Source organism: Brachycentrus maculatus, unplaced genomic scaffold, assembly GCF_059751285.1.
Source record: "Brachycentrus maculatus isolate JH-2025_06_01 unplaced genomic scaffold, ASM5975128v1 h1tg000211l, whole genome shotgun sequence".
NCBI classification, from domain to species: domain Eukaryota; kingdom Metazoa; phylum Arthropoda; class Insecta; order Trichoptera; family Brachycentridae; genus Brachycentrus; species Brachycentrus maculatus.
Window position 1 is genome coordinate 43,133 of NW_028280962.1, and position 25,779 is coordinate 68,911.

Consider the following 25,779-nt stretch of genomic DNA (forward strand, 5'->3'; position numbering starts at 1 on the left):
AATATAATATGATAAATAACTCCTGTAATTGGAGATAATCCCGATTTGTGAACAAGTATTTGACAAAATGTTGTAAACAACATATTTAATTTGAAAACTTTTTGAACAGCAAAATCGGTTAGATATATAAGGATCACAATACATGAACAAAACGAAATTGACTTGTTTGCGATTTCGGATAGTAATACGTTCGGGTGAAATTATGTATTTGTTTTAACATAGAGTATTTATTTGAAAATGATTGGATGACATTCTATCAAATTTTATGAACGTATTGCATGTCAAACTCCCAACTTTTCAGCTCTTAGAAGACCAATATGCAGATAAAGTTTTTAACTTATCTAGTTTAAATATAAGATATCTTTAGGGATGATATACTCTTTAGCAAATCCAAAATCATGGTTTTTGAAAGAGATGAATGTAGATCTGAGTGTGAAATATTGGTAAATGGGGAGATTTTGGAACAGGTAGATGATTTCATATATTTGGGTAGTATGTTTTCTAGGGATGGAAAGATTGATAAAGACATAGAAAGGAGAGTGAATGCTGGGAACAGAGTGAATGGTGCACTAAAATCAGTTTTAGCAAATAAAAATCTATCAGCGGAAGCTAAACTGGCAGTACACAATGGAGTTCTGGTTCCAACCCTTATGTATGGAAGCGAAGCATGGAGTTGGCAAAAGAAGGATGAAAGCAGACTGAATGCAGTCGAAATGCGATCCCTCAGACAGTGTGGCAAAACGATATTTGATAGATGTTCGAATGATGAAATAAGGAAAGAATGTAAGGCTGAGATAAGCATTATCGATAAAATTAAGAAAGGTGTGTTGAGATGGTTTGGACATGTGGAGCGTATGAGTGAAGAAAGAACGGTTAAACAAATTTATGAGGCGAATATAGTTGGAAAAAGAAGTAGAGGACGACCGAGGAAAACTTGGCACAATCAGGTATGTCAAATACTTGAAAGCGGCCGGGTCAGGAGTTGTAATAATCGTCGGGTATGTATGAGGAGATGCATGAATGTAGAAGAGGCAAAGAATGTTTGCAAAGACAGAGTGGTGTGGCGTTCGATTCTCTCTGCCTACCCCTGCGGGGAAGCGGCGTGATGGTTAGTTAGTTTTAGTTAGTTACTCTTTAGGGTGGTGATTGGCCTCCACATTTGGTCGTAACGTAACATGTTACGATGCGAGCATTCGTATAGTCAGTTCAGCGAGCCGAGCGCTCCATCCATAGTTTCATTAAGACATTTAAAAAAAAAGTAGGTATTGGTTCGGGAATTGTACAGCTTTACATTAAAAATATATAGAATAAAAAATAATTACATTTACAAAAATAAACATTACATTACATTAACAAAAATAGTTACATTAATTAATTAATAATAATAAAGCCAATTAAACAATTCCACAATACTGCGTTAAACCCTAGTGTGATTTGCCCGAATACAATTCGGATAAGGTATTTTGCTGACACAGTGATTTGCCCGAATTCAGTTCGGGCACGTCGTACACGAAACTTTTTATGTTGATTTGCCCGAATCCAGCTCGGGTTATTCCCACACCAGCCTAGATATATCCATTCTTCCTTTATTTTTTTTTCTCCTCTAATATTTTTAATTTATTTTTTTATAATGATTTATTATATTTCAAAATATGATAAAAAAACACAGTAGTGAAAAAGAAGGGTGGCTTTTTTGACCCACTTTTTTTTCCAAGAGGTTGACTACAGATATGATTATTATGATTAAGATGCGGTTAATATGATGCAATGCCCTATGCATCATCGGAAGCAGATGAGTGTTTGAAGAAAAATAATTTTAATGCCGATCATGAAGTTTTTTTTTTTAAATATAGATAGGTTAGCTACATTTTGTTAATATTTAAAGACCTTTTGCCCGATATATTTGAAATGAAACAGTCCCTTGGCCAACCGCAGGAAGCATGTTCGAGCATCCTATTTACTCGGATGAACATTTTATCAACAAAGTTTTGAACGAAATAAGTTTGGCGTTGGCAAGTCGTACAACTACACACTACTGCGGTTCCCGAAACTTTAGTTAATACGGTCGTGTTTATCGTTTCGCATTTCACTATCATTTAACCATTTCAAAACGCCGTTTAATTCGCTAAACTATCTACATAAAAAGGAAAATGTCAATTCGGGGAATGGTCATCCCTTCATTGTAACCATATTAACCTATTCACCCCAATCGTCGAAAATATATCGCTCACTCCTTTCAAGAACGTCATAAATCAAAAAACTTGATTTTTCAGGAGATCGTTTTTAAAGTTTAAAAATAAAATACCATGTATTAAAAATATATATCAAGCCACTTATTGAACTTTTTACTTTGCAACAGATCTTTTTAGGTAAAACCTGAAGGTTTTTTCTCCATTTGAAAAATATTAAGTATATTTAAAAAAAATAATAAAACAATACCTTTTCTTCAAAATTCAAAAACAACACTTTTTGCCCTGTAGCAGGTAAATATAAGGTTAAAAATATACCTCTTTTGCTAGGATATAGTACATTTTCTGGGCATTCAGAAAACATGCACAACTGAAAATTGTCGATTTTTTATTTATGACGTTCTTGAAAAGACTGAGCGATATTATGTTGGTATTTAAAACAATTTTGCTTTACATTTCGACATCTCAACATAGATGAGGAAGAATGTGGAAGTCTGAGTATTTACAGGTCTTATGACCTGTCATAGGCTGGTTCAATTATTACTTTACACACGTGTAACATTCACTAATTCTACCCGTGATTGACAACCACGTATGTAATATAAAAAAAAATTCTAATTGGAAATAATCCAGATTTGTGAACAAGTGTTTGGACAAAAATGTAAAAAATAGTTTGTATTAAATGTAATATAAGCTAACTAAAGAAATAATAATAAAAATTGCTTAAAATATATATATTTTTTTTAATTGGTGATGTTTTTTTTGTTGTTTTTTGATATTTATTATTTGCACAAATATTTCAATTTCATACTGTTTCTGTGAGCCTAAGCGGATCATTATTAGAAATACAGTGAAACCTGTTAGATTGAACACCACTAGTGCACTGAAAAAAACGTTCAATATAAGGAGGTGTTCAATTTAACAGGTGAATAAAAAATTACGGAATTTTTTTTATGCCAATACAAGTAAATTTTTTATTAAATTTAAATGAAAATATTTATTGTTTCTTTGAGAAAAAAATTTCATTTGTCATTTGTTTTACGTTTTCCACTTGGGACTTGCACAACTGATAGCGGAAAGAGTTTAAAGTCTGTGAAAGACCTTTGACCTCATGTGTATTGGCAAAATCTGAGAGGCACTTTAAGCTGGCAAACGCGTCTTGAATTGTATTGGCTTGGGAATTGGAATTTCTTGAACAATTGGTTCAATTTCTTCGTCTTCGTGTTTCAAACTGTGGTAGAGTGGGTTCGAACCGAGACGCGCTGACCACGGGACCACAACCCGACACATATCATTAATATTTTTATATTTGTTTCCAGACAAGGTGCGCAAGAAGTACGCCGGCCTCGGGCACAGCGTGGTGGCGGTCCAGCTGGAGCGCGGGCCCGCGGGGCTGGGCCTCTCGCTGGCGGGCCACCGCGACCGCGCCCGCATGGCCGTCTTCGTGTGCGGCGTGAGGCCCGGCGGGCCGGCCTGCCGCGGCGGCGCCGTGCTCGTCGGGGACGAGATCCTGGAGGTGGGTACTATCAACATCATCATCATGCTCAACCCTTTCCGGTGCCCCAAAATTTAAAAAAAATCTAGCTAGACAGTCACATTATTATTTTTTGACATCTCATAAAAGATGAAGAAGAATATGGAAGTCTGGGCATTTACGGGGCTGACGACCGTTATAGGCTGGTTTAAGTGATCACTTTACACACGTGTAACATTCACCAATTCTACCCATTATTGACAACCATACTACTGTACTCATATTCTTGGAAGTTCTATATATATGAACCAATTTTGAAACATTGTTCTTGAATCACTAGAACTTCACTAGAGACATCTAATAATGTCAAAAAGTAATATGAAAATAACTTCTGTAATTGGAGATAATCCAGATTTTGTGAACAAGTATTTGGACACACTCAAAATGTTGTAAAGTTATATTTCAATTGTAAAAAAATATTTTCTCCTCTGTTTTATTTTTTAAATTACCTAACGTCCAAGTGACTCTGAAATCTAGCTTCGGCTTATACAACACCGTTTATCATGTCCTTACTCAGGCTTCAACTTCATAAGTTTCATAGCCTATGCCTACTTGTGAGTGGATTTACTCTTTATGTTTGAAGTTACTATAATTTCATGTAATTCATGAGTAAAAATTCTCACCCATGAATTAAAAATGACACTGTTCTTAAAGACATGATCACTACTGGAATTCTTTATTCTCAATGGTTAAATTACAAATCAAATAACTCATATAGCTACCAGAGTGCAAATCGCGGTAGCAGCCGACGCTAGACATGTTCCTACGCGAACGCTTCTCAATATACATATTTTGGATAAATATGCGATGTTGAGTTTCGAGATAATGAATATATGATCGGAGCGATGATAATATGATCTATTTGTGTCTTCCCAAAGGTCAGCTTCAGGAAGCACTAATTCGCATCTAGCCGAGATTATTTACTCAGAGGCGATGGAGGAACTCCTATACATTCGCAGCTTTTTATTTTACTCTTTGAAGAGACCTCGTAATTTATTGTTGCGCTTTAAAACGCATCGTGACATAGTATTATCGTGCGCATTTTTTATAACGAATGGTATGCACTATTATAATAATAAAATATACTCAAACTCTTGCATACAACGTTAATAAGGAGTCAATTGGAATTCAATTTATTGTAACTGCAGACAGTTGGTAGAATTCTATATTGAATTGTTGGGTAATACAATATATCCAACCAATATATCAACCTATATGTACCCTTAATACTTATATATTTTTTGTTTGTTAGTTTTAATTTTTACCAGAAGATAAAAACATCTGTTTTCGAAACTAGTATAAATAAATAAAACTCATAAAGTGGTATATTCAAGTGTTTAATAAAATAAAACCTGAAATACCGAGAAAAACACGGCACGATCAGGTATGCCAAATACTTGAAAGTGGTCAGGTTAGGAGTCATAACAATCGGCGGGTATGTATGAGGAGATGCATGAACGTGGAAGAGGCGAAGAATGTTTGCAAGGACAGAGTGGTATGGCGCTCTATTCTCTCTGCCTACCCCTGCGGGGAAGCGGCGCGATGGTTAGTTAGTTAGTTAGTTAAATAAAAATAAACACGTCTTTCCACAATGTTAATGTCGAATCAATAAATAATATAAGATATCCAAAATTAAACACGGTTATTGGATTGAATTATACTTTACTTACATATATCGCTCACTCCTTTCAACAACGTCATATATCAAAAAACTTGATTTATCAGTAGATCGTTTTTAAAGATTAAAAATAAAATAAAATATCATAAGAACACGAGAAACCGTCAAATATTTTACTGTAATAACACCCGGACAGTGTATGGATTCAATACTCTTATTCACCGAATGCAAAACCTCGGTCTTTGTTGAATGTTAATTTACCTTTAATTGAAACCAACCTTATAGTTGTTTTTTTTTTTAATAAATATTTTTTTTGTTTTAAAGGTGAATGGAGTAGTTCTGCATGGAAGATGTCATCTGAACGCTTCTGCAATCATCAAAGGCCTCGCTGGACCAGTTTTCAGAGTCATCTTGCTTCGGTAAATATACATTCAAATTATTTAGTTAAGTTTATTGTAGAGTCGGACTGTGGTCACGTCGTTAACGTTGTTGACTGCAAATAAGAAGGTCATGATTCAATCCTAATCTAATACAACTTGATTCTTATTATAAACTAGAGAACATTTAAATATTCGTGCATCATTTGTCACAAAAACGAATTTTTTAAAATGCTACATTTTCTTCACGTTATAAACATGTATATCATGAAAATTTTTGTACATTAAGAATAGTCAAAAACACAATCCTCTTCTTCTTCCTGGCTCCATCCCAGCTTTTCCTCTTTGTAGACTGTTGGGGTCAGCTCTACTCATCCTCAGGTTGTAGGTCTTTCTATAATTGACAACGTCACCTAGGCACAATCATGTATGCATAAAAAAATATTTCACAACAGGTTAAAAACACATTTTTCCTTTTCCTATTTTTCCTATTTTTCCCATTCATTTATTGAGAATACTCCTAAAACCATGAGATTAAAAACGCCGAAAGGATATTTTGAATAATACATAATATTTCTTAACAACAATCTTACATAATTCATAAATCTTTTAAATAATGTAACTATTTTTGTTGCTGTTTTTTAAATACATATAGATATATATAGGTAACAGTTTTTATTACATTCCTATATGAATCTGCATTTTATATTATATTTTATATTATAGATTTCAAATTACCACAGACCCAATCAAATTGAAGAAAAGTGTGAAAAGCTATATACATATATATTTTAAGTTGTTTTTTTATTGGTTTGGCATTTAATTTGTGTAACTCATAATTTATACTTTTAATATTAAAATCAAATGCCGATTTAATAAAATATATAACTTATTTGATCCTAAAAATCTGTGATTTTATTATTTAAAAAATATTCTAATTCTTGTTTTATTTACGATATTGTACGTCCAATCACTATAAATAAACTATAAAATTAAAATATTTATTGAAGGCGAAATATACAAATATACATATACATGTATAAATTACTAAGACGCTTTTCCCAAGTCGAAAATTCTGTGTGTTTTCCGAAAACCCTGTATTGTAATTCAGGATTAAGTACCTACCCATAAATCCGAGAAACACTAAAGTCAACCCTGGAAGTAATATTAAAATCCTGATATGCATTACACCTCCCCCGCCCCTACATGCACGTTGCCCGTTGCACCCTCTCCTCTCGCCGCATACATGACTTTCATTCTATATTTTACAATCTCTAAACCGCTTCTTATATTTTATGTAAGTTTTCTTTAATATCTTCCATTTTAAGTTTTCTTCAAGTTGTGAGATTGTTTTTTTATCCCCTCGCAAACAATGTACAGTAAAACTTCGGTATAACGTACATATTGGGGGGGGGTGTCCGTTAACCGTCCTACACATACGAACGTACGTGATACGCGCGGTTTATCTTCACCATTCCGCGCTAACCCGTATAACCTACGCGCACGAGAAAAGATATCTGTTCCTAAAATATTTAATGCGTACCGGATACACTGACAATTTTTTGTTACGTTTCATACCTACCTTCATGACTATATTTTGTGACAGCAAACGTTGTGGTTTTTTGCTTGTTTATAAAAAATATGGCTGAAAATAACCCGAAGGTAGGGTGGTTGAAGCCGAAAGTCTGTTATTTTTATTAAATAAAATTAAAACAAAAAAAAATGTTTTTTGTTTTAATTTTAGAAATAGTATTTAGAAATAAATAATTAATGCAAATCACATACAAAAATCTGCATTTTATCTTCGGATACTCGTCGTGAAGTGACATTTCTGTTTGATATCGACGCGCTTGCTTTCGGTAATCTTGCTTTGAAAACGGAATCAAATATTTTGATTGCACTTTTCAAGTTTACTGTTTTTTTTTATTTAATAATCAACTCTCTAAAATTGGGAAAATACGTATTATGTAGTTGAACTTCGTCATCTGATGAATAGTAAATAAATATTATTAGATCGTCGAGATGTGATCTTACAACTGATAACTTCATCTTTGGCAGTATTGTTGTTACTCCGACTAGATGCAGTCTACAAGCAAGACGGCATTATATCTCAAATTCTAGTGCTAGACGTATGATGTGATTATCATAGCTGCTAAAAAAAATACAAGCAGCGACACTCGATTTTAGGCATATATAATTAACAGGACATTTTGGTTTTTTTTTTACATTTGACCGGATTGTTTGTCCGATATATTCGAAGTTAGTTAAGAAAAATGACATAACGACTTTTGATATTAGCGGTACGTTTGCGAGAGTTGCTAGTTTTTCGTTATGCTGAAATTTATCGGTAATCAAATTAATAATTCCATTAATTGATGTACTCCATTTTCACTTACAGAAGACAACAAGCTCTAGACGATGTCGCAGTCAAGCCGATCACCCAATTTCCTGTCTCGTTGGAAGAAGAGGTAGGTTTTTATTCAATATTTAGTACCGATGAAACCGTTCAGTGAAATACATATAGGAGTGGAATATGTCTGAAATAGCATGCAGATGACGTAGGTTAAGGAGCTCAAGGTAATAGCATCTCAAATAGGGTTCCTACTAAATACCTGGGAAATGAAATAAAAGAGGAATAGTATGTACTACATAAGACGAAAAAGAAAAAACAGCAATGACTAGGGTACTCGAGGTTGCATAGCTGTAGTCGTACGCTACTTGAAGATACCGCAAAAGTTTACACTTACCATTTAAATGAATTATTTTCAGACGTTTGTCTCTTGGGATTACTTTTTTATCCGACATCAAATAAAATAGCACTGAATATTTAACAGCCTATAAACAAGGAGCAAATGGGTTTCCGCATTCAAATAACCACAACATTTTATGGCCGTCATAAAATCATTGAATATCCCTTATTGCACAACTAACGCCATCTCTATTTCAATAGTATAAACTGTTCATTGAAAAACTTACGGATAATTCCGATAGATGTCGGACTTTTATTGCATAACATTTTCCCGATTTTTTATAAGCGTTTTTACCTAATTGTGGAAATTTTGCCGAATACATTTCATTATTCAGAGAAAAATTATATGAAAATTAATGCTAATGAATATAGAAAATTCGTACAGACAACCACCCGTATTAAAATTTTGATTTTTTTTTTCTTTATTAATGATTGTAGAAAATTTGTACGGCCAACCACCTGTACTAAAATTACGATTTTTCTTTCAAACTCATACTTTTGATTTTTAAAAAAATATTTTGACAAAAATATTCATTTGACAAAAATATCATCAACGGAAAATATTTTAAATAATTTATTGCATTAAATGTTTTTTATTGACGTATTTATACTCGTGAATTTTATATAGTAACTAACTAACTGACTAACCACCACGCCGCATCTCCGAAAGGGTAGGCAGAGATAATAGAACGCCACACCAATTTGTATTTGCACACAATCTTCGCCTTTTTCACATTCATACGTCTTCCCATTTTATTTTCGTTTGCTTTTAATTAAGTAAGGCACGTTTTTTTTATTTGATAGAAATCCTGCAGTGTTTTCAAAACTCCTTTGATGAGGTCTATATAGTCAGCCCGACATGTCGCTCACTCCTTTCAAGAACGTCATAAATAAAAAAAAAACTAGATCTCAGGAGATCCTTTTTATAGTTTAAAAATATAATACAATGTATTAAAAATAAATATCAAGCCACTTTTTGAACTTTTTACTGTGCAACGGATCTTTTTAGGTAAAACCGGAATGTTTATTCTCCATTTTGAAAATATTTAGGATATAAAAAAAAATTTAACAATACCTTTTCTTCAAAATGCTAAAACAACACTTTCTGCCCTGTAGCGGGTAAATATTAAGTTTTAAATATGCCGCTTTTGCTGGGATATAAAACATTTTCTGGGGATTCCGAAAACATGTGCAACTGAAAATTGACGATTTTTGATATATGACGTTGTTGAAAGGAGTGAGCGATATGTATTTGCAACTCAAATCGCACAGTAAATGAGCCAACATAAAATGTTGGTTTTCATAACTACGCGGAGCACCGGTTCAGAACCACTGATCTAAGTAGTAAATAAAACAATGCATTTTTCGTTAAGAAAGAGTAAAAATATATGTCAGCATCGAAATGATTATTTAAAATTATGCGAAACTAGTTCTCTATCCCTGAGAAACAAGTAATTGATTAATTAATTAATAGTTTTAAGGCTCTTTGTAAAATAAATAGGTTATCATCTAGTTGTGTTAATTTCTAGGCATGTAATGTTTGTACCTTTTTACCCGGCTTGGTTTTTTTCCACGCGATGTTTAGTGTTAAAAACAGTTAGATTACGGGTAAATATCACACAGCGAGTTTGATAACAAAGAACAAAATTGGAAAATTGATTCCGCTCCAATAACGTTATTGCGTCAGCCTTGAGTACTATCAGTTAGTATTGTTTGCTCGGTTAGTTTTAAATACACAATAAATGCAATTGCGTAAATAAAAAATAATGTTGACGCACTTGAAAATTAAGTGAAAATATTTGATCTTTTTTATTCAAAATGCAGTCGCTCCCAGAAATATTAGTAATTTTTTTTAACTAGAAGTTGTCAAGTTCAGAATCAATTATTTGAAAAACATAAAATCAATTCTCTACATATGTGCTATGTTTGATGCTTCTCTGTATCTTGTGTCTCCTTGGAACCTGTGTGTATATTGATAAAATATAATTTACTTATGATGGTTAAAAAATATATGTTTTGGGTGTTAAAAGCTTTCCTGAAACGCGATATTTAAATCAATTTAATCATTTGTTCAAAATCTTCTTTAGCTATTCACCGGTTGCTTTGAATTTTCAACAAGAAGTTGCATTCGAATACGCGTGTGTTTTTACTGCTTTACATAAATTGAAATAGTTATGCCATCTGTTGACCGCAGTAGCAATATATCCAGTACTATAACCACTCAATATCGGACAGCGTGTTTTTTTATAGCTCCTAAAATATTACATCTAATATGTTAAATTTCACAATACTTGTAGGTACAAGCATTGCGAAATAAAATTTATTAAAAATTTATGCTTTCTCTCTTATTTTTTTTTATTTTATTCAACCAGACCGAGTCACAGTAACGAGTGGTGGGAAACAGCTAGTTATAAAGCGAAGGAATAGAATAACAATATTTTGTTTTATTGCTAAAGTAAAAGTCCGCCTCCGTAGTGGTTAGCGCGCTATGCTGGAGGTCCCGGGTTTGATTCCCAAGAGGGTCAAAATAAATATTAGTGATTTTTCAGTCTAATATTTAGTTAATATGACCCTGGACTGGTACCTGAAGTGGAAGGCTGATCACCTTTTCTTCGTGTATTTAACAATCAAGATAACACTGCTTCTATACGATGCAGTGCCATATGCACCATTGGGGTGTGGATAAGGGTTAGAAGAACAAGAAGAAGAAATAATAAAATAAATAAATTTTCGATACGTGATTTATTGAAGAATGTGCAACAACCGCTATGATAATTAAATCACTAAGCATGCATGTTGTACAATGCAACATACCTTATCCTAGGCTCTGTGCGGGGTCCCCATTTAATCTATTGAACGACACTGCCGTCTGGGAAGAATTATTACCCAATTGATTACGTCGCTCTCGTAATACAAATGCTACCATTATTTCCAATTAGATAATAACAGTGCTTGAAAAGCACCCATCGACTCAGCCGGTAACTCTTTGTGGCTCAACGGATTCCCTTTAGCAAAACGAAATGTATTATTTTTTTATATCTCAACAAAGATCAAGAAGAGTATAGAAGTCTGGGCTTTTACTAGGCTTACGAATGTCACAAGCTGATTTAAGTGATTACTTTTTACAATTTTTTTTATAAAAGACCACAAATGTGGAGGTTATTACCAAAAAGTAACATTTCCAATATTGCACAAAAAACCTTTAAAGGCAAATCTGTTCTGTTTACTGTATTCTTTCGAAATCTTAATTAAAGTTGCGATAAAACGTGACCAATCCTGTTTAAAAACCAATATAAAATCATTAAATAGCACCAAATGTTAACAATTTTACAAGCTAAAATTTCTGTTTCCTTAAAATCATTTACAATGGAAATGTAACGATTTGGTGAGGACCTCCACATATGTATTTGCAACTCAAATCGCACAGTAAATAAGTCAACATAATAGATTTATATTATCCACTGACACTTCGTGATGGAATTGCATTTTTAATTTATTATTAGATTAAAACCAATATTTTTAGCTTTTCCACTTTTTTATTTGACCAGCGACCGGGTTTCGTCGTTACCGACATCATCAGACCAGTCTGATGATGTCGGTAACGACGAAACCCGGTCGCTGGTCAAATAAAAAAGTGGAAAAGCTAAAAATATTGGTTTTAATCTAATAATAAATTTAAAAAAAAGTCAACATAATATGTTGGTTTTCATAGTGGATAAATATCACGATGTGTAATTATTGGCTAATCAATTTGTAAAAATCATTTATAATGGAAATATAACGATTTGGTGAGGACCTCCGTATTGATGATGATGATGATGCCGCGTATTGGTTCTTCAGCTTGCAGCTCATGCCGTGATAAGGCCCGCTGTTTGTCCATACGCGAGTGTTGTAAATTTGTACTTGAACAGTCGTACCAGATTCCAGTAACGCGCAAGCCGGTCCGCGGGCAGCGCGCATTGCGAAAAGTGATAACAGCGTCCGCCGAATCAATCCAACGCACGATAACCTCAAAATAATAATAATACAAACTCCACCGGCCCAATATCCCAAGATGGCCGTTCGCGCGCTCGCAGCGTAAACACAACAATAAATTGCGACAATTTACACAAGTTTCCAAAACAATATCGCGTCTACTTTCAAAAGATACCCATTACCTTTTCGGACTAGTTCGTGTTCGCAAGTGTAAACAGTGCAGTTATTTACATTTGCGTTAAAATTACTTATGTTTAGTGTGTGTATGTGTGTGTTTTTTTAATCGAAACCGTTTTCAAACGATTTCTTAGCGAATTTATTAAGACCACTTTCATGTGGAGTGTAAACACTGCCGTTATTTACATTCGCGTTAAAATTACTTACTTGGATGTGTATTTCAAGCCTGTGTTGGTACAAGTAAATTAACAGTATCAACATACATCCTGTCAATGTGTGAGTTATAAAACTGTGTCTACATGCATATACGTATTTTTTTTTCTAAATCATCACGTATATTAGTTTCCTTTAGTTGAAACAGTATTCAGTTTGGTAATGAAGTCGTTTTTTTGTGTTTATTATTGTTTTTTCTTGTTCGTTTTTCATCATTTCCAACTGTCAAGTAAATCGTTTGAATTATGTATGTTTTTTTAAAAGTAAAAAGTAATGTAACGTAGTATAATATTTTGATTATTCTAATTCAATAATTTACATTCAATATTAATACATATTTTTTTACTAACATTACTTTGTGGGACCGCATTTTGTTTAATAAAATGACAACTATAATGTAGTTAGAAAAAGAAGCAGGTAAAAACCGAGGAAAACTTGGCACAATCAGATTTTTCAAATACTCAATAGGGGCCAAGCTAAGAGTCGAAATAATCGGCGGTTATGTATGAGGATTTGCATAAACGTGCAAGAGGCGAAGAATATTTGCAAAGACAGAATAGTGTGGCGTTCTATTATCCCTGCCTACCCCTGAAAGCGGCGTGATGGTTAGTTAGTTAAATAAAAACTACAGCAAAACCTCGATATAACGGACTAATTGAGGGGAAGGGGTGTAGTCGTTATTTAATTTCCTAGTAAATGATTTGTTTAACCCTTTCAATACGATTTTTTATTTCAATAATCCATGAAATATTTATAGCATAAAATATTTATTGCTAATTTAGTTTGACGGGAAAAAAATATTAAAATAAATTATCATATTATTTTTTACATATCATCGAAGATTTAGAAGAATATGGAAGTCTGGGCATTTACGGGGCTGACGACCGTCATAATGGTTTAAGTGATCACTTAACACACGTGTAACATTCACCAATTCTACCCATTATTGACAACCACACTACATATATTTTTGGAAGTTCTACTTAAAGAATACTACTTCTAGAATCACTAGAACTTCACTAGAGACATCACAGATGTCATAATAAGCTTTTTATTGAGCAGAAACTCTTTTATTAGTATATGAGGTCCGAATCCTGGATTATAATAACACACATGAGAAACGCCAGAAAATACCATTTTCATTTTTATTGTTTAAGCTTATAATTTGACCAGATAATTTATTTACAATTTTTACAATAATCCAGATTTGATAACAAGTATTCGGACACACTCAAAATGTTGTAAATATTATTTATTGATTATTACAAAATAATAATTGGGACATGTTGTCCCAATAGTGGGTCGTATGTGTCCCAACAGTATTTTATACTAAAATAGTAGTAATTATTCTAAAATAGTGGAGCATATAAAATATATGTTGCACTAAAAAGAAAAAAGACAGGTTTGGACTTGTTTACAGTACCGAAATCCCAGATCCCAATCGGCAAACTTAAAACATAGTAAGGGACATTTTTTGTAGTACGTTTTTTTTGCATTTTTGGACTAAGTAGAATCTACTTAGACCAAAAATGCAAAAAAAACGTACTACAAAAAAATGTCCCTTACTGTGTTTTGAGTTTGGACAGCCGCAATGCATTTGTAAGCATTTAAATTATTTTATTAATTTACACCATTTTGAGTGTGTCCAAATACTTGTTTACGAAATCTGGATTTTGGATTGGATGTTACACGTGTGTAAAGTGATCACTTAAACCAGCCTATGACGGTCGTCAGCCCCGTAAATGCCCAGACTTCTATATCGTAGTCGTACAGGAGAAAGTGACCAAATATCAAAACGTAAAATGTTCAGGAGGACCATTTATGTCACTTTTGCTTGGCAAGAAAATAAACATCAATGCAGTTAGTCATTTTTACTAAGCCAATATATTATACTTCCAAGTTTAAAATCCTTTGGGATTTTTTCAGGGCAATATTAAACTAGTAATATAGCAAATAGTCGATGATCACGTTTTTGTTAAACAATGCACTTGGTCACTTTCTCCTGTATGACAACGATATTTTTCTTCATCTTTGATGAGATGTCAAAAATAATATTTTAGTAATTATTAGAAATTCTCTGGGACGATATCGCTGACTCCTTTCAAGAACGTCATAAATCAAAAAAACTAGATTTTTCAGGAGAACGTTTTTAAAGTTTAAAAATATAATGCAATGTATTAAAAATATATATCAAGCCTATTATTGATCTTTTGACTGTGCAACAGATCTTTTTAGGTAAAACCTGAAGGTTTTTTCTCCATTTGAAAAATATTTATTATATTTAAAAAAAAATAATTAAACAATACATTTTCTTCAAAATGCAAAAACAACATTTTCTGCCCTGTAGCGGGTAAATATTAAGTTAAAAATATGCCTCTTTTGCTGGGATATAGTACATTTTCTGGGCATTCTGAAAACATACACAACTGAAAATTGAAGATATTTTTATTTATTTATTTAAACTTCGTGTACAGAAAAGAAATATGAACATAAGCGGGCTTGTTGCTAAGGAGCAATATCTTTCAACCAACCAAAAACAGACTATGTAGTGATATTGTTCAAAACGTATATTTCAACTTCTTTATAATCCGTAGGCGTTGGTCGGGATGAAAAACGATGCAAGTAAATAAAGTTAATAGGCGAAGACAGGTGAAGAACAGCGAATGTGCAAAAAAACTTATACTTATTTAAGAAACGTTAATTTATTAAGTTTTGTATCTATATTTTTTAGTGGAACTGTATTTAATAAGATAAAAAAAAAATTATAGTTGTTACCACATATATTTTATTTTACCAGTGACCGGGTTTCGTCGATACCGACATCATCTGCTGGGAGGCTGGACAAATTTCTTATTTTGTAATCACAATAAGGCAGGGATTGACAATAATGATTTTAGATATTTTTTTCTGACTAAATTAATTTAAGGGGATAATCGCAAACACGAAATTCATGCCACCGGAGACCACCGGAGAGTTTACATATCGCTCACTCCTTTCAAGAACGTCATAAATAAAAAAAACTTGATTTTTCAGGAGAACGTTTTTAGTGTTAAAAATATAATACAATGTATTAAAAATAAATATCAAGCCACTTATTGAAGTTTTTACTGTGCAACAGATCTTTTAAGGTAAAACCTGAAGGTTTTTTCTCCATTAGAAAAATATTTAGTATATTTAAAAAAATAATTTAACGATACCTTTTCTTCAAAATGCAAAAACAACATTTTCTGCCCTGTAGCGGGTAAATATTAAGTTAAAAATATGCCTCTTTGCTGGGATGTAGTACATTTTCTGGGCATTCCGAAAACACGCACAACTGAAAATTGACGATTTTTTATTTATGACGTTCTTGAAAGGAGTAAGCGATATGTGGTTGTTGTTTTATTATATAAAATACAGTTCCACCAAGAAATTGTCAGAACAAATCTTATATTTTGATGTTTGTTTTTTTACGGGTGTTATGCGCATCTTCTAGGCGTATTTTCAAACAAATTCAATAATATTTTCAATACATATGAAAATATAAACATGTCCATAGACTTTTTGTATATTTCAACTATCAAAAACAATATTTTAAAGTCAGATAAACGAGTTTTGTTGGAATGAGGTGACCCAGTGGAATGCGGTTTAATATAATCATATATCACGCTATGATATTTTTTAATTTAAGTCAACATTGATCGCATTTCTATTGAATGCAGTTGAAATGCAATCCCTCAGAAGAATGTGCGACAAAACGATGTATGATAGATGTTCGAATAGTGAAATAAGGAAGGAATGCAAAGCTGACACAAGCATTATCGATAAAATTAAGATATTTTTAATTTTATATTTACCCGCTACAGGGCAGAAAGTGTTGTTTTTGCATTTAGAAGAAAATGTAATGTTTAATTTTTTTTAAACATAAGTAAGTATAAATATTTTTCAAATGGAAATAAAAATTAGGTTTCACTTAAAAAGATCTATTCAATAAGTGGCTTGATATTTATTTTTAATACATTTTATTATATTTTTAAACATTAAAAACGATCTCCTGAAAAATCGAGTTTTTTGATATATGACGTTGTTGAAAGGAGTGAGCGATATGTGAAAACGCAACCAGTACCTTACTAAGCAGTACCTAGCCTACCTTACTACCTACCTCTACTACCTACCCTAGTAAGTAGTACCAGCTTACCTCTATTGCCTACTCTAATTAACCCATCCGCATATCAGTTTTTTTTCAAAACATGTATATAAATACACTAATTGAATGTATCCCCGCAAGTAAGAAAGTTACCCCGCCCGGAAGGAAGGTGATATGGTTTGTCAAACAATGAGGCGCTAATATTTTGCACCTGATAAAACGAGAACAAACATAGAAATAATCTTTAAATGCAGAAAAAGGTACCGCGCACTAAACAGATTGATGTTTTTTTGGTACAAAACAGTCCGACCAATCACAACGCTCGCGTGTTTGAGGCGTCAACGGCGTTCAAATTCAACAAAATCTCATAAAATTATAACTTTGACTGTTTTACCAATAAATATGGTACATATAACTATTATACACGTATTGTATCGTGTGTCTAGATCAGAAATGTGATAAATTAACAAGAAAACTTGAAAAATAACTCAAGAAAACATTATACCTGGGATGTAAAGTTTTGATTTCTAACTGATTTTAGTTGACATTTCAATCAAAAGGATAATTCTATCCTTACAGGGACATCTTTGGTCAAGTGTCGTCAGTAAATTTGTATAAAAATTATAAGAAATAATGCATTACAAAAAGCTTTCTTTACTGATTTGTAGATATCACACTAAAGTATCTTTATAATATGAATTACCACTGATTTGGACGTGGCTTAAAATTTAGCTGTTATTCGAATGTAAAAACATACCTACCGCCAACGTTTGGCGACAAGTAGGCTTATGGGTTAATTCTCTGTGCACGCCACTGGTCGGCACTGGCACTCTACTGTTAGTTACCTTGTGAAAAATCGCACTATACCTTCTTTGTATGTAATTTTTCAATCCTCTGGCCTTCGAAGGCGATGGTATTTTCTCCTCTCGATATTTGTTGTTTCTCTTTAGCAGACTCGCGAAACACGTGGCCGCAGCTCTTCTGTGCAGACATCAGCAGGCCGAGTGTTGGAGCGCGCATGCGCCCCAACGCCTCATGTGTTAGTCTGCTATTTCTGACCAAATTTATGTGTGCATAATGCTGAAAAATTCTATCGAAAACTTTAATCTGGAGCGAGTAGACAAATAATCATAATAACTACATATGTCGTATCGTTGTTCTTGAATCATTAGAACTTCACTAGTGACATCTATTGGTTAGATGAAAAGAACCTTTTTATTGAGCAGAAACTCTTTAATTAGATTTATATTATCCACTGACACTTCGTGATGGAATTGCATTTTTAATATATTATTAGATTAAAACCAATATTTTTAGCTTTTCCACTTTATTTTTATTCGACCAGCGATCGGGTTTCGTCGTTACCGACATCATCAGACTGGTGGGAGGCTATACAAATTGTTATGTTATATATAAAACAATATATAACATAACAATTTGTATCAATGGTTATCAACTCCTGCCTTGTTTTATATATAACATATCAATTTGTATAGCCTCCCACCAGTCTGATGATGTCGGTGACGACGAAACCCGGTCGCTGGTCAAATAAAAATAAAGTGGAAAAGCTAAAAATATTGGTTTTAATCTAATAATATATCTTTAATTAGTATGTGAGGTCCGAATCCTGGATTATTATCATATACATGTCTCTTCTTTAATATATAATTCTCTTATGCATAGTTGGGAAGAGCTGTAATTGGTACTCATGTTATTATTTTTTGTATTCTTATTTATCATATATTGTAACTGTTGTTCTTCCTTCCAATAAAATAAAATAAAATAAAAAAATACATCGCTCACTCCTTTCAAGAACGTCATAAACCAAAAAACTCGATTTTTCAGGAGAACGTTTTTAAAGTTTAAAAATATAATACAATGTATTAAAAATAAATATCAAGCCACTTACTGAACTTTTCACTGTGCAACAGATCTTTTAAGGTAAAACATGAGGTTTTTTCTCCATTTGAAAAATATTAAATATGTTTAAAGAAATAATTAAACAATACCTTTTCTTAAAAATGCAAAAACAATACTTTCTGTCGTGTAGCGGGTAAATATCAGGTTAAAAATATGCCTCTTTTGCCGGGATATAGAACATTTTCTGGTCATTTCGAAAACATGCACAACTGAAAATTGACGATTTTTGATTTATGACGTTCTTGAAAGGAGTGAGCGACATGAGAAACGCCAGAAAATATCATTTTCAATTTTTATTTACAACATTTTGAGTGTGTCCGAATACTTGTTCACGAATCTGGTTATCTTTAATTATAGGAGTTATTTTCATATTACTTTTTGACATCTCATCAAAGAATCCAGATTTGTGAACAAGTATTTGGACACACTCAAAATGTTGTAACGAAATTAACTGGTCAAATTATAAGCTAAAAATAATAAAATGTAACACGTGTGTAAAGTGATCACTTAAACCAGCCTATGACGGTCGTCAGCCTCGTAAATGCCTAGACTTCCATATTCTTCTTCATATTTGATGAGATGTCAAAAAATAATATGAAAATTACTCCTGTAATTGGAGATAATCCAGATTTTGTGGACAAGTATTTGGACACACTGAAAATGTTGTTAGCATAAACAGCAATTATGGAAATCTACTCTCAGTTCTGTAATTTTAAAATTATAAATGACTTGATAAATTTGCGCAACACACATTATGTCATTCGACGAGGTATTGCTTTATTTTCCATTATGTACTCCTAAAGCAGTGGTTCTTAACCGTATTGGACGTATCGAACCATTAATAGATAAATATCACGATATCGATCACTCCTTTCAACAACGTCATAAATCAAAAATCGTCAATTTTCAGTTGTGCATGTTTTCGGAATGCCCAGAAAATATACTATATCCCAGCAAAAGAGGCATATTTTTAACTTAATATTTACCCGCTACAGGGCAGAAAGTGTTGTTTTTGCATTTTGAAGAAAAAGTCTTGTTTAACCATTGTTTTTAAATATACTAAATATTTTTCAAATGGAGAAAAAACCTTAAGGTTTTACCTAAAAAGATCTGTTGCACAGTAAAAAGTTCAACAAGTGGCTTGATATTTATTTTTAATACATTGTATTATATTTTTCAACTTTAAAAACGTTCTGCTGAAAAATCAAGTTTTTTTTATTTATGACGTTCTTGAAAGGAGTGAGCGATATGTGATGATTGCCTAGTAAATTAATACGAAAAATCACAAGACTATCGGTAGCATTCTTTTTTAAATATGTAGAGAAATAAAGGATATATGAAGGTTTTAACTTAAGATATTTTTATAAAACGAAAAACGTGCGTTCGCATACGTCATCAAATTTCTGTCATCGTACGTTTTATGACGTCATATGATATATTGTCTATGGTTTATAGAGCTGTAATAGTAGAAGTGTGGATTGTTTGTTTACCACTACACTACCATTTGTGTTATACAAATATGAAGGGAGAGGGGGGTGATGGGAGGGTGGAACATAGACATCAACAAATAGAGCCGCCAGTAATCTAGCAATGTTACCAAAATAAAAAATCACCATCGTTTTTGTGACGTCATTCATTGCCAACTTACAAACATAGCGAATTTTGCAAAAGAAAATGATGAATGGAAATAACGATTATATCGGCTGTTATAAACACTTCACGAGTCTAATACAATCCTAAATAGGTTGAGTATGTTAAATTAGAAATTCCACCCGTCTGACAAAGATCGATTGGAAAATAAAATACGATTTTTTTTAATTCAAAACATAGTTTCATATTTATACATAGGTGCACAAAACCAACAAATAACAAAACCATTAATTTTCACATGAAAACAAAATAATAAATATTTACTGCAAATCAGTGACTTCCCTTTCAAAGACCAGTTCAGATATGCGCCTTACTACAGTTTTATTTTTATTTTTTATAAAAATGAGTATAATTTTATAAACATAAGAGATCTTGCATCCCTTATGTTTATCGGAATTTTACCGTCCGGCAGTCCGGTTAGCATGATAAAACGGATGATTGGCTTGTGCTTTTGGACATCTTTCTTCGGATTGGTGCGCTCGGTCGGTGTGCGATCACGGTGCGCGTGAACTCAATCACGCAAAACTGTCGTAGTGGCTTTTATTTAAAAAAAAAATGGATTGCCGGACTAAAAAATTGCCCAATTAAAAAAAAAAGGAGACCGGCACACCGAACCCAGGTTAAGAACCACTGTCCTAAGGTATTGAAGAGTTTTGCGTTATACTAATGTGTGCAAATTTACACAGCATTATGATGTCGTTTACTGAACACACGGCTTGACACAAGCGGATGTGAATTTTCTTCTTTTCACGAAACACCTCATTACCATCTCCAGCTATCTGGCCGTGTGTGTACTGTACTGTACTGTACTGTGTACATTGTACTTACGTGACAACTGCTGCTGAATAGTAATGAGCTCTAATTACTAATTACCGAAGTGCTATGTTACCTTGTCGCGTGTGTTGAAACATAAATATTTTACTCTGTATACAGGGTGACACAAAACTCGCCATGAAATAATCATGAGTAGTGTGGCTTCCATATTCTTCTTCATCTACATATATTGACATGTCAAATATGTAAAATTAAATTTTTTGAAGGTTGTTTGCTGATACGTTGTGGCACATTTTATAAACTTTTATAAATAAGACTCCAACTTTGTTTTTAATCACTTTTATTTTGGTAATTATTTCCAACCGGTTTTGACAAGAACCTTGTCATCCATCACATACCTGAAGATGACATGGTGCTTGTAGAAACCGGTTGGGAAATTTTACCAAAATGTAAGTGGTTAATTACATTTGGAGTTTTATTTTATAAAAAAACAACGTTGCATTGAAAAAAAATACGTCTATTTTCATATACACCCATAAGAGATTAAAACATACTTTTTTCGAAAAACAGTTTTTTTAACAACAATGGCAGCGCCATCTGCTAAGAGTCACAGCCACACACGGAAAACTAAAAATTTATCATGGTGGACAACGTGCTTCTTAACAGCTCCTGTCACTTTTCACAGAATTTTCAATGTTTTTGATTGTATTGTTTTTTCCATGGATTTTAATTAGTATTTTTATTACTTGACAAGCATTGTGAAATTTTTAATTATTGAATTTTGTACTTTTCTATTTTATTTCTTTTATTTAACCAGACTGAGACTTACAGATACACATACATTATATATGGTAGATTTTAACTAAAAAATATATTTTATTTACAAATTTACATAAATTTAATAAACTTTTAGCTCTCTATATTTAGCACCGCAGAAAAAATATATATTCAAGCAATATTCTACATGTGTCATTTTTCTTACATCCTGTTAATTCAACAGAGCCGAGAACGGCTTGCACGCGGCCGTGAACCGTCGGTCGTGTTTGTCTATTACAATGATATTAGATGTTGAATGGAAACTCGACCTTATGGCGTGTACCCTGGCAAGGTCGAGTTTCTTGTTTTTATTTTATTGCTATATTTTTAATATCGTAGAAATATTTATTTTATTATGTAAATTAGCTGTCGTTAATCTTGGCTCATAAACATGCTAATTGATTTCGTAATATTTTACAAAGCAGACTGAATGCAGTCGAAATGCGATCCCTCAGACGAATGTGTGGCAAAACGATGTTTGATAGATGTTCGAATGATGAAACAAAGAAAGAATGTAAGGCTGAGATAAGCATTATCGATAAAATTAAGAAAGGTGTGTTGAGATGGTTTGGACATGTGGAGCGTATGAGTGAAGAAAGAACGGTTAAACAAATTTATGGGGCGAATGTAGTTGGAAAAAGAAGCAGAGGACGACCGAGGAAAACTTGGCACAATCAGGTATGTCAAATACTTGAAAGCGGCCGGGTCAGGAGTCGTAATAATCGTCGGGTATGTATGAGGAGATGCATGAATGTAGAAGAGGCAAAGAATGTTTGCAAAGACAGAGTGGTGTGGCGTTCGATTCTCTCTGCCTACCCCTGCGGGGAAGCGGCGTGATGGTTAGTTAGTTAGTTAGTTAGTTATATTTTACAATGAATCATCTTCTTTCAGCACTGACAGATAATCGTCGACGACAATTTGACAATATGTAATATAAAAACTAATCCCATTCCCGCAGTGGTAGGTAGAGAGGATAGAACGCCAAACTCTTTGCAAACATTCTTCGCCTTTTCACATTCGTGCATTCCCTCCCAGGTACCTCTCAGATTATTCCGACTTTTCCCCGGTCTTTTTCTGTTTCTAATGAAAATGAATTGCCTTCCCACGTACCTCTTAAATTATTCCGACTTCCAATCTGTCCACGCCCATGTATCATGCCAAGTTTCCTTGGTCTTCCTCTGTTTCTAATTATAATCATTTCGATAAATCGTAAGAGTAATTATATTATTTACTGATTTGGCAATATCTTTGTGGTTGATGAACCCATGATTGACAACCACACTACTCGAATTTCTATATATGGTATAATTATCACCATATTTATTTTATTTTATTATTTCACATGCTAATTCTTGGCACCATCTACGGTTGAATTAGAAACCCTTATTGTCCGCCTCCGTAGTGTAATGGTCAGCACGCACGCCTGCCGTTCTGGAGGTCCCGGGTTCGATTCCCAAGGGGGGTAAAATAAATATAAGTGATTTTTTCACTGTCATATTTATTCAATATTACCCTGGACTGGTACCTGAAGCGGAGGGCTGATCACCTTTCCTTCATTTGTTATCGATCAAGATAACACTGCGTTTATATGATGCAGTGCCCTATGCACCATTGGGTGCGTAAAAGTAAGGTATATATATATATATATATATTATATATATATATATATATATATATATATATATATATATATATATATATATATATATATATATATATATATATATATATATATATATATATATATATATATATATATATATATATATATATATATATATATATATATATATATAATATAATAATAATAAAAAAAAAAAAAACAAAAAAATAATAAATAAAAAATTGTATTAACATGTAAGTATTTCGGCTCAACACAGGCCATGCCTAAAGAGCCGTAATACGTATAGTAAAGAAATGTATGTATCTATGAAATAAATTTAAAAAAAGTAAATATTTGGGTGAAAAAATACCCTGGGGAACTTCTAGAAAATTTGGTGATGGACTTACAGCCTTGTATTATTTAGATTGGCAGTGACAGGTATAATGAAAGCTTTTAAATGTAAATTCATAGTAAAATCGGGATACAATTTTATGTTGTTTCACTAAATTTCGCAACTTAGTTAAAAAAAAAATTGCTTAGCAGGAGCAGATCTGTCAGGAAGCCTAGATGCTTCTGTATCAGATCTGGGCATGCGGTGGGACAGCTTTCAATGGGGTGAAAAAATCACTTATATTTATTTGTCCGCCTCCGTAGTGTAATGGTCAGCACGCTCGGCTACCGTTCTGGAGGTCCCGGGTTCGATTCCCAAGGGGGGTAAAATAAATATAAGTGATTTTTTCACTGTAATATTTATTCAATATCACCATGGACTGGTACCTGAAGCGGAGGGCTGATCACCTTTCCTTCATGTGTAAACGATCAAGATAACACTGGGTTAATATGACACAGTGCCCTATGCACCATTGGGGTGCGGATAAGGGTTTTATCTATCTATCTATATTTTTGTTGACCCCCTTGGAATCGGGACCACCAGTGCGGTAGCCGAGCGTGCTGACCATCACACTACGGAGGCGGACAACCTATAGTTTAAATTATTGTCTTTTCTCAGACAAATTTGTATAATTTGTGTATGCAGTGGAGCTATTTTTCAATATGTCGTGTTCAATGAATCTGCGGTCATGTCATGTGATAATTCGACCACAAGTATACGGAAGTCCAACATCATTTATTAACATTGAATAACAAACAGCAAACTTAATTAATTCATACGTTTTATTAGCATTTCTCGATAAAAATTAATGTTAAAAAATAAACACATTAAAATCTATATCAATAAAAATGTTAATGTAACTTTGTTTATATTATTTTTCGACATATCACTCACTCCTTTCAAGAACGTCATAAATCAAAAATCGTTCATTTTCAGTTGTGCATGTTTTCGGAATGCCCAGAAAATGTACTATATCCCAGAAAAAGAGGCATATTTTTAACTTAATATTTACCCGATACAGGGCAGAAAGTGCTGTTTTTGCATTTTGAAGAAAAAATCTTGTTTAACCATTGTTTTTAAATATACTAAATATTTTTCAAATGGAGAAAAAACCTTCAGGTTTTACCTAAAAAGATTTATTGCACAGTAAAAAGTTCAATAAGTGGGTAGATATTTATTTTTAATATATTACATTGCATTATATTTTTAAACTTTAAAAACGTTCTCCTGAAAAATCAAGTTTTTTGATTTATGACGTTCTTGAAAGGAGTGAGCGATATCTGAAAATATTCTATGAAAAACATCTGAATAACATTTTTCAAGTAGTACAAATTTTAATTACTTTAATTATAAAAACGTATGAAAAATGAGAATTGAGAGAAAATGTCACATAAATATTGTCGTCTGAAATTCTTTTTTTTTTATTATTACGTATAAACTTACAACATTTTGAGTGTGTCCAAATACTTGTTCACAAATCTGGATTATCTCCAATTATAGGACTTATTTTTCATAGTATTTTTTGACATCTCATCAAAGATGAAGAAGAATATGGAAGTCTGGGCATTTACGGGGCTGACGATCTATGACGATAGGCTGGTTTAAGTGATCACTTTACACACGTGTAACATTTAGAAGCATATTTAAAATAAACAAATGAGAAAATA

General features: G+C 32.8%; 1 protein-coding gene across 1 annotated transcript in view; it reads left to right on the forward strand.

Moving 5' to 3' along the window:
• Positions 1–3,508: 3,508 nt before the first annotated feature.
• inaD (inactivation no afterpotential D) overlaps positions 3,509–25,779 on the forward strand; it is a gene marked incomplete at its 5' end in the record, with an annotated part of 49,298 nt that continues 27,027 nt past the window's right edge. The window contains 3 exons of the mRNA XM_088263978.1: positions 3,509–3,705; positions 5,666–5,760; positions 8,117–8,186. Coding sequence (XP_088120104.1) covers positions 3,509–3,705; positions 5,666–5,760; positions 8,117–8,186 — 362 coding nt within the window. The remainder of the gene's footprint in view (positions 3,706–5,665; positions 5,761–8,116; positions 8,187–25,779) is intronic.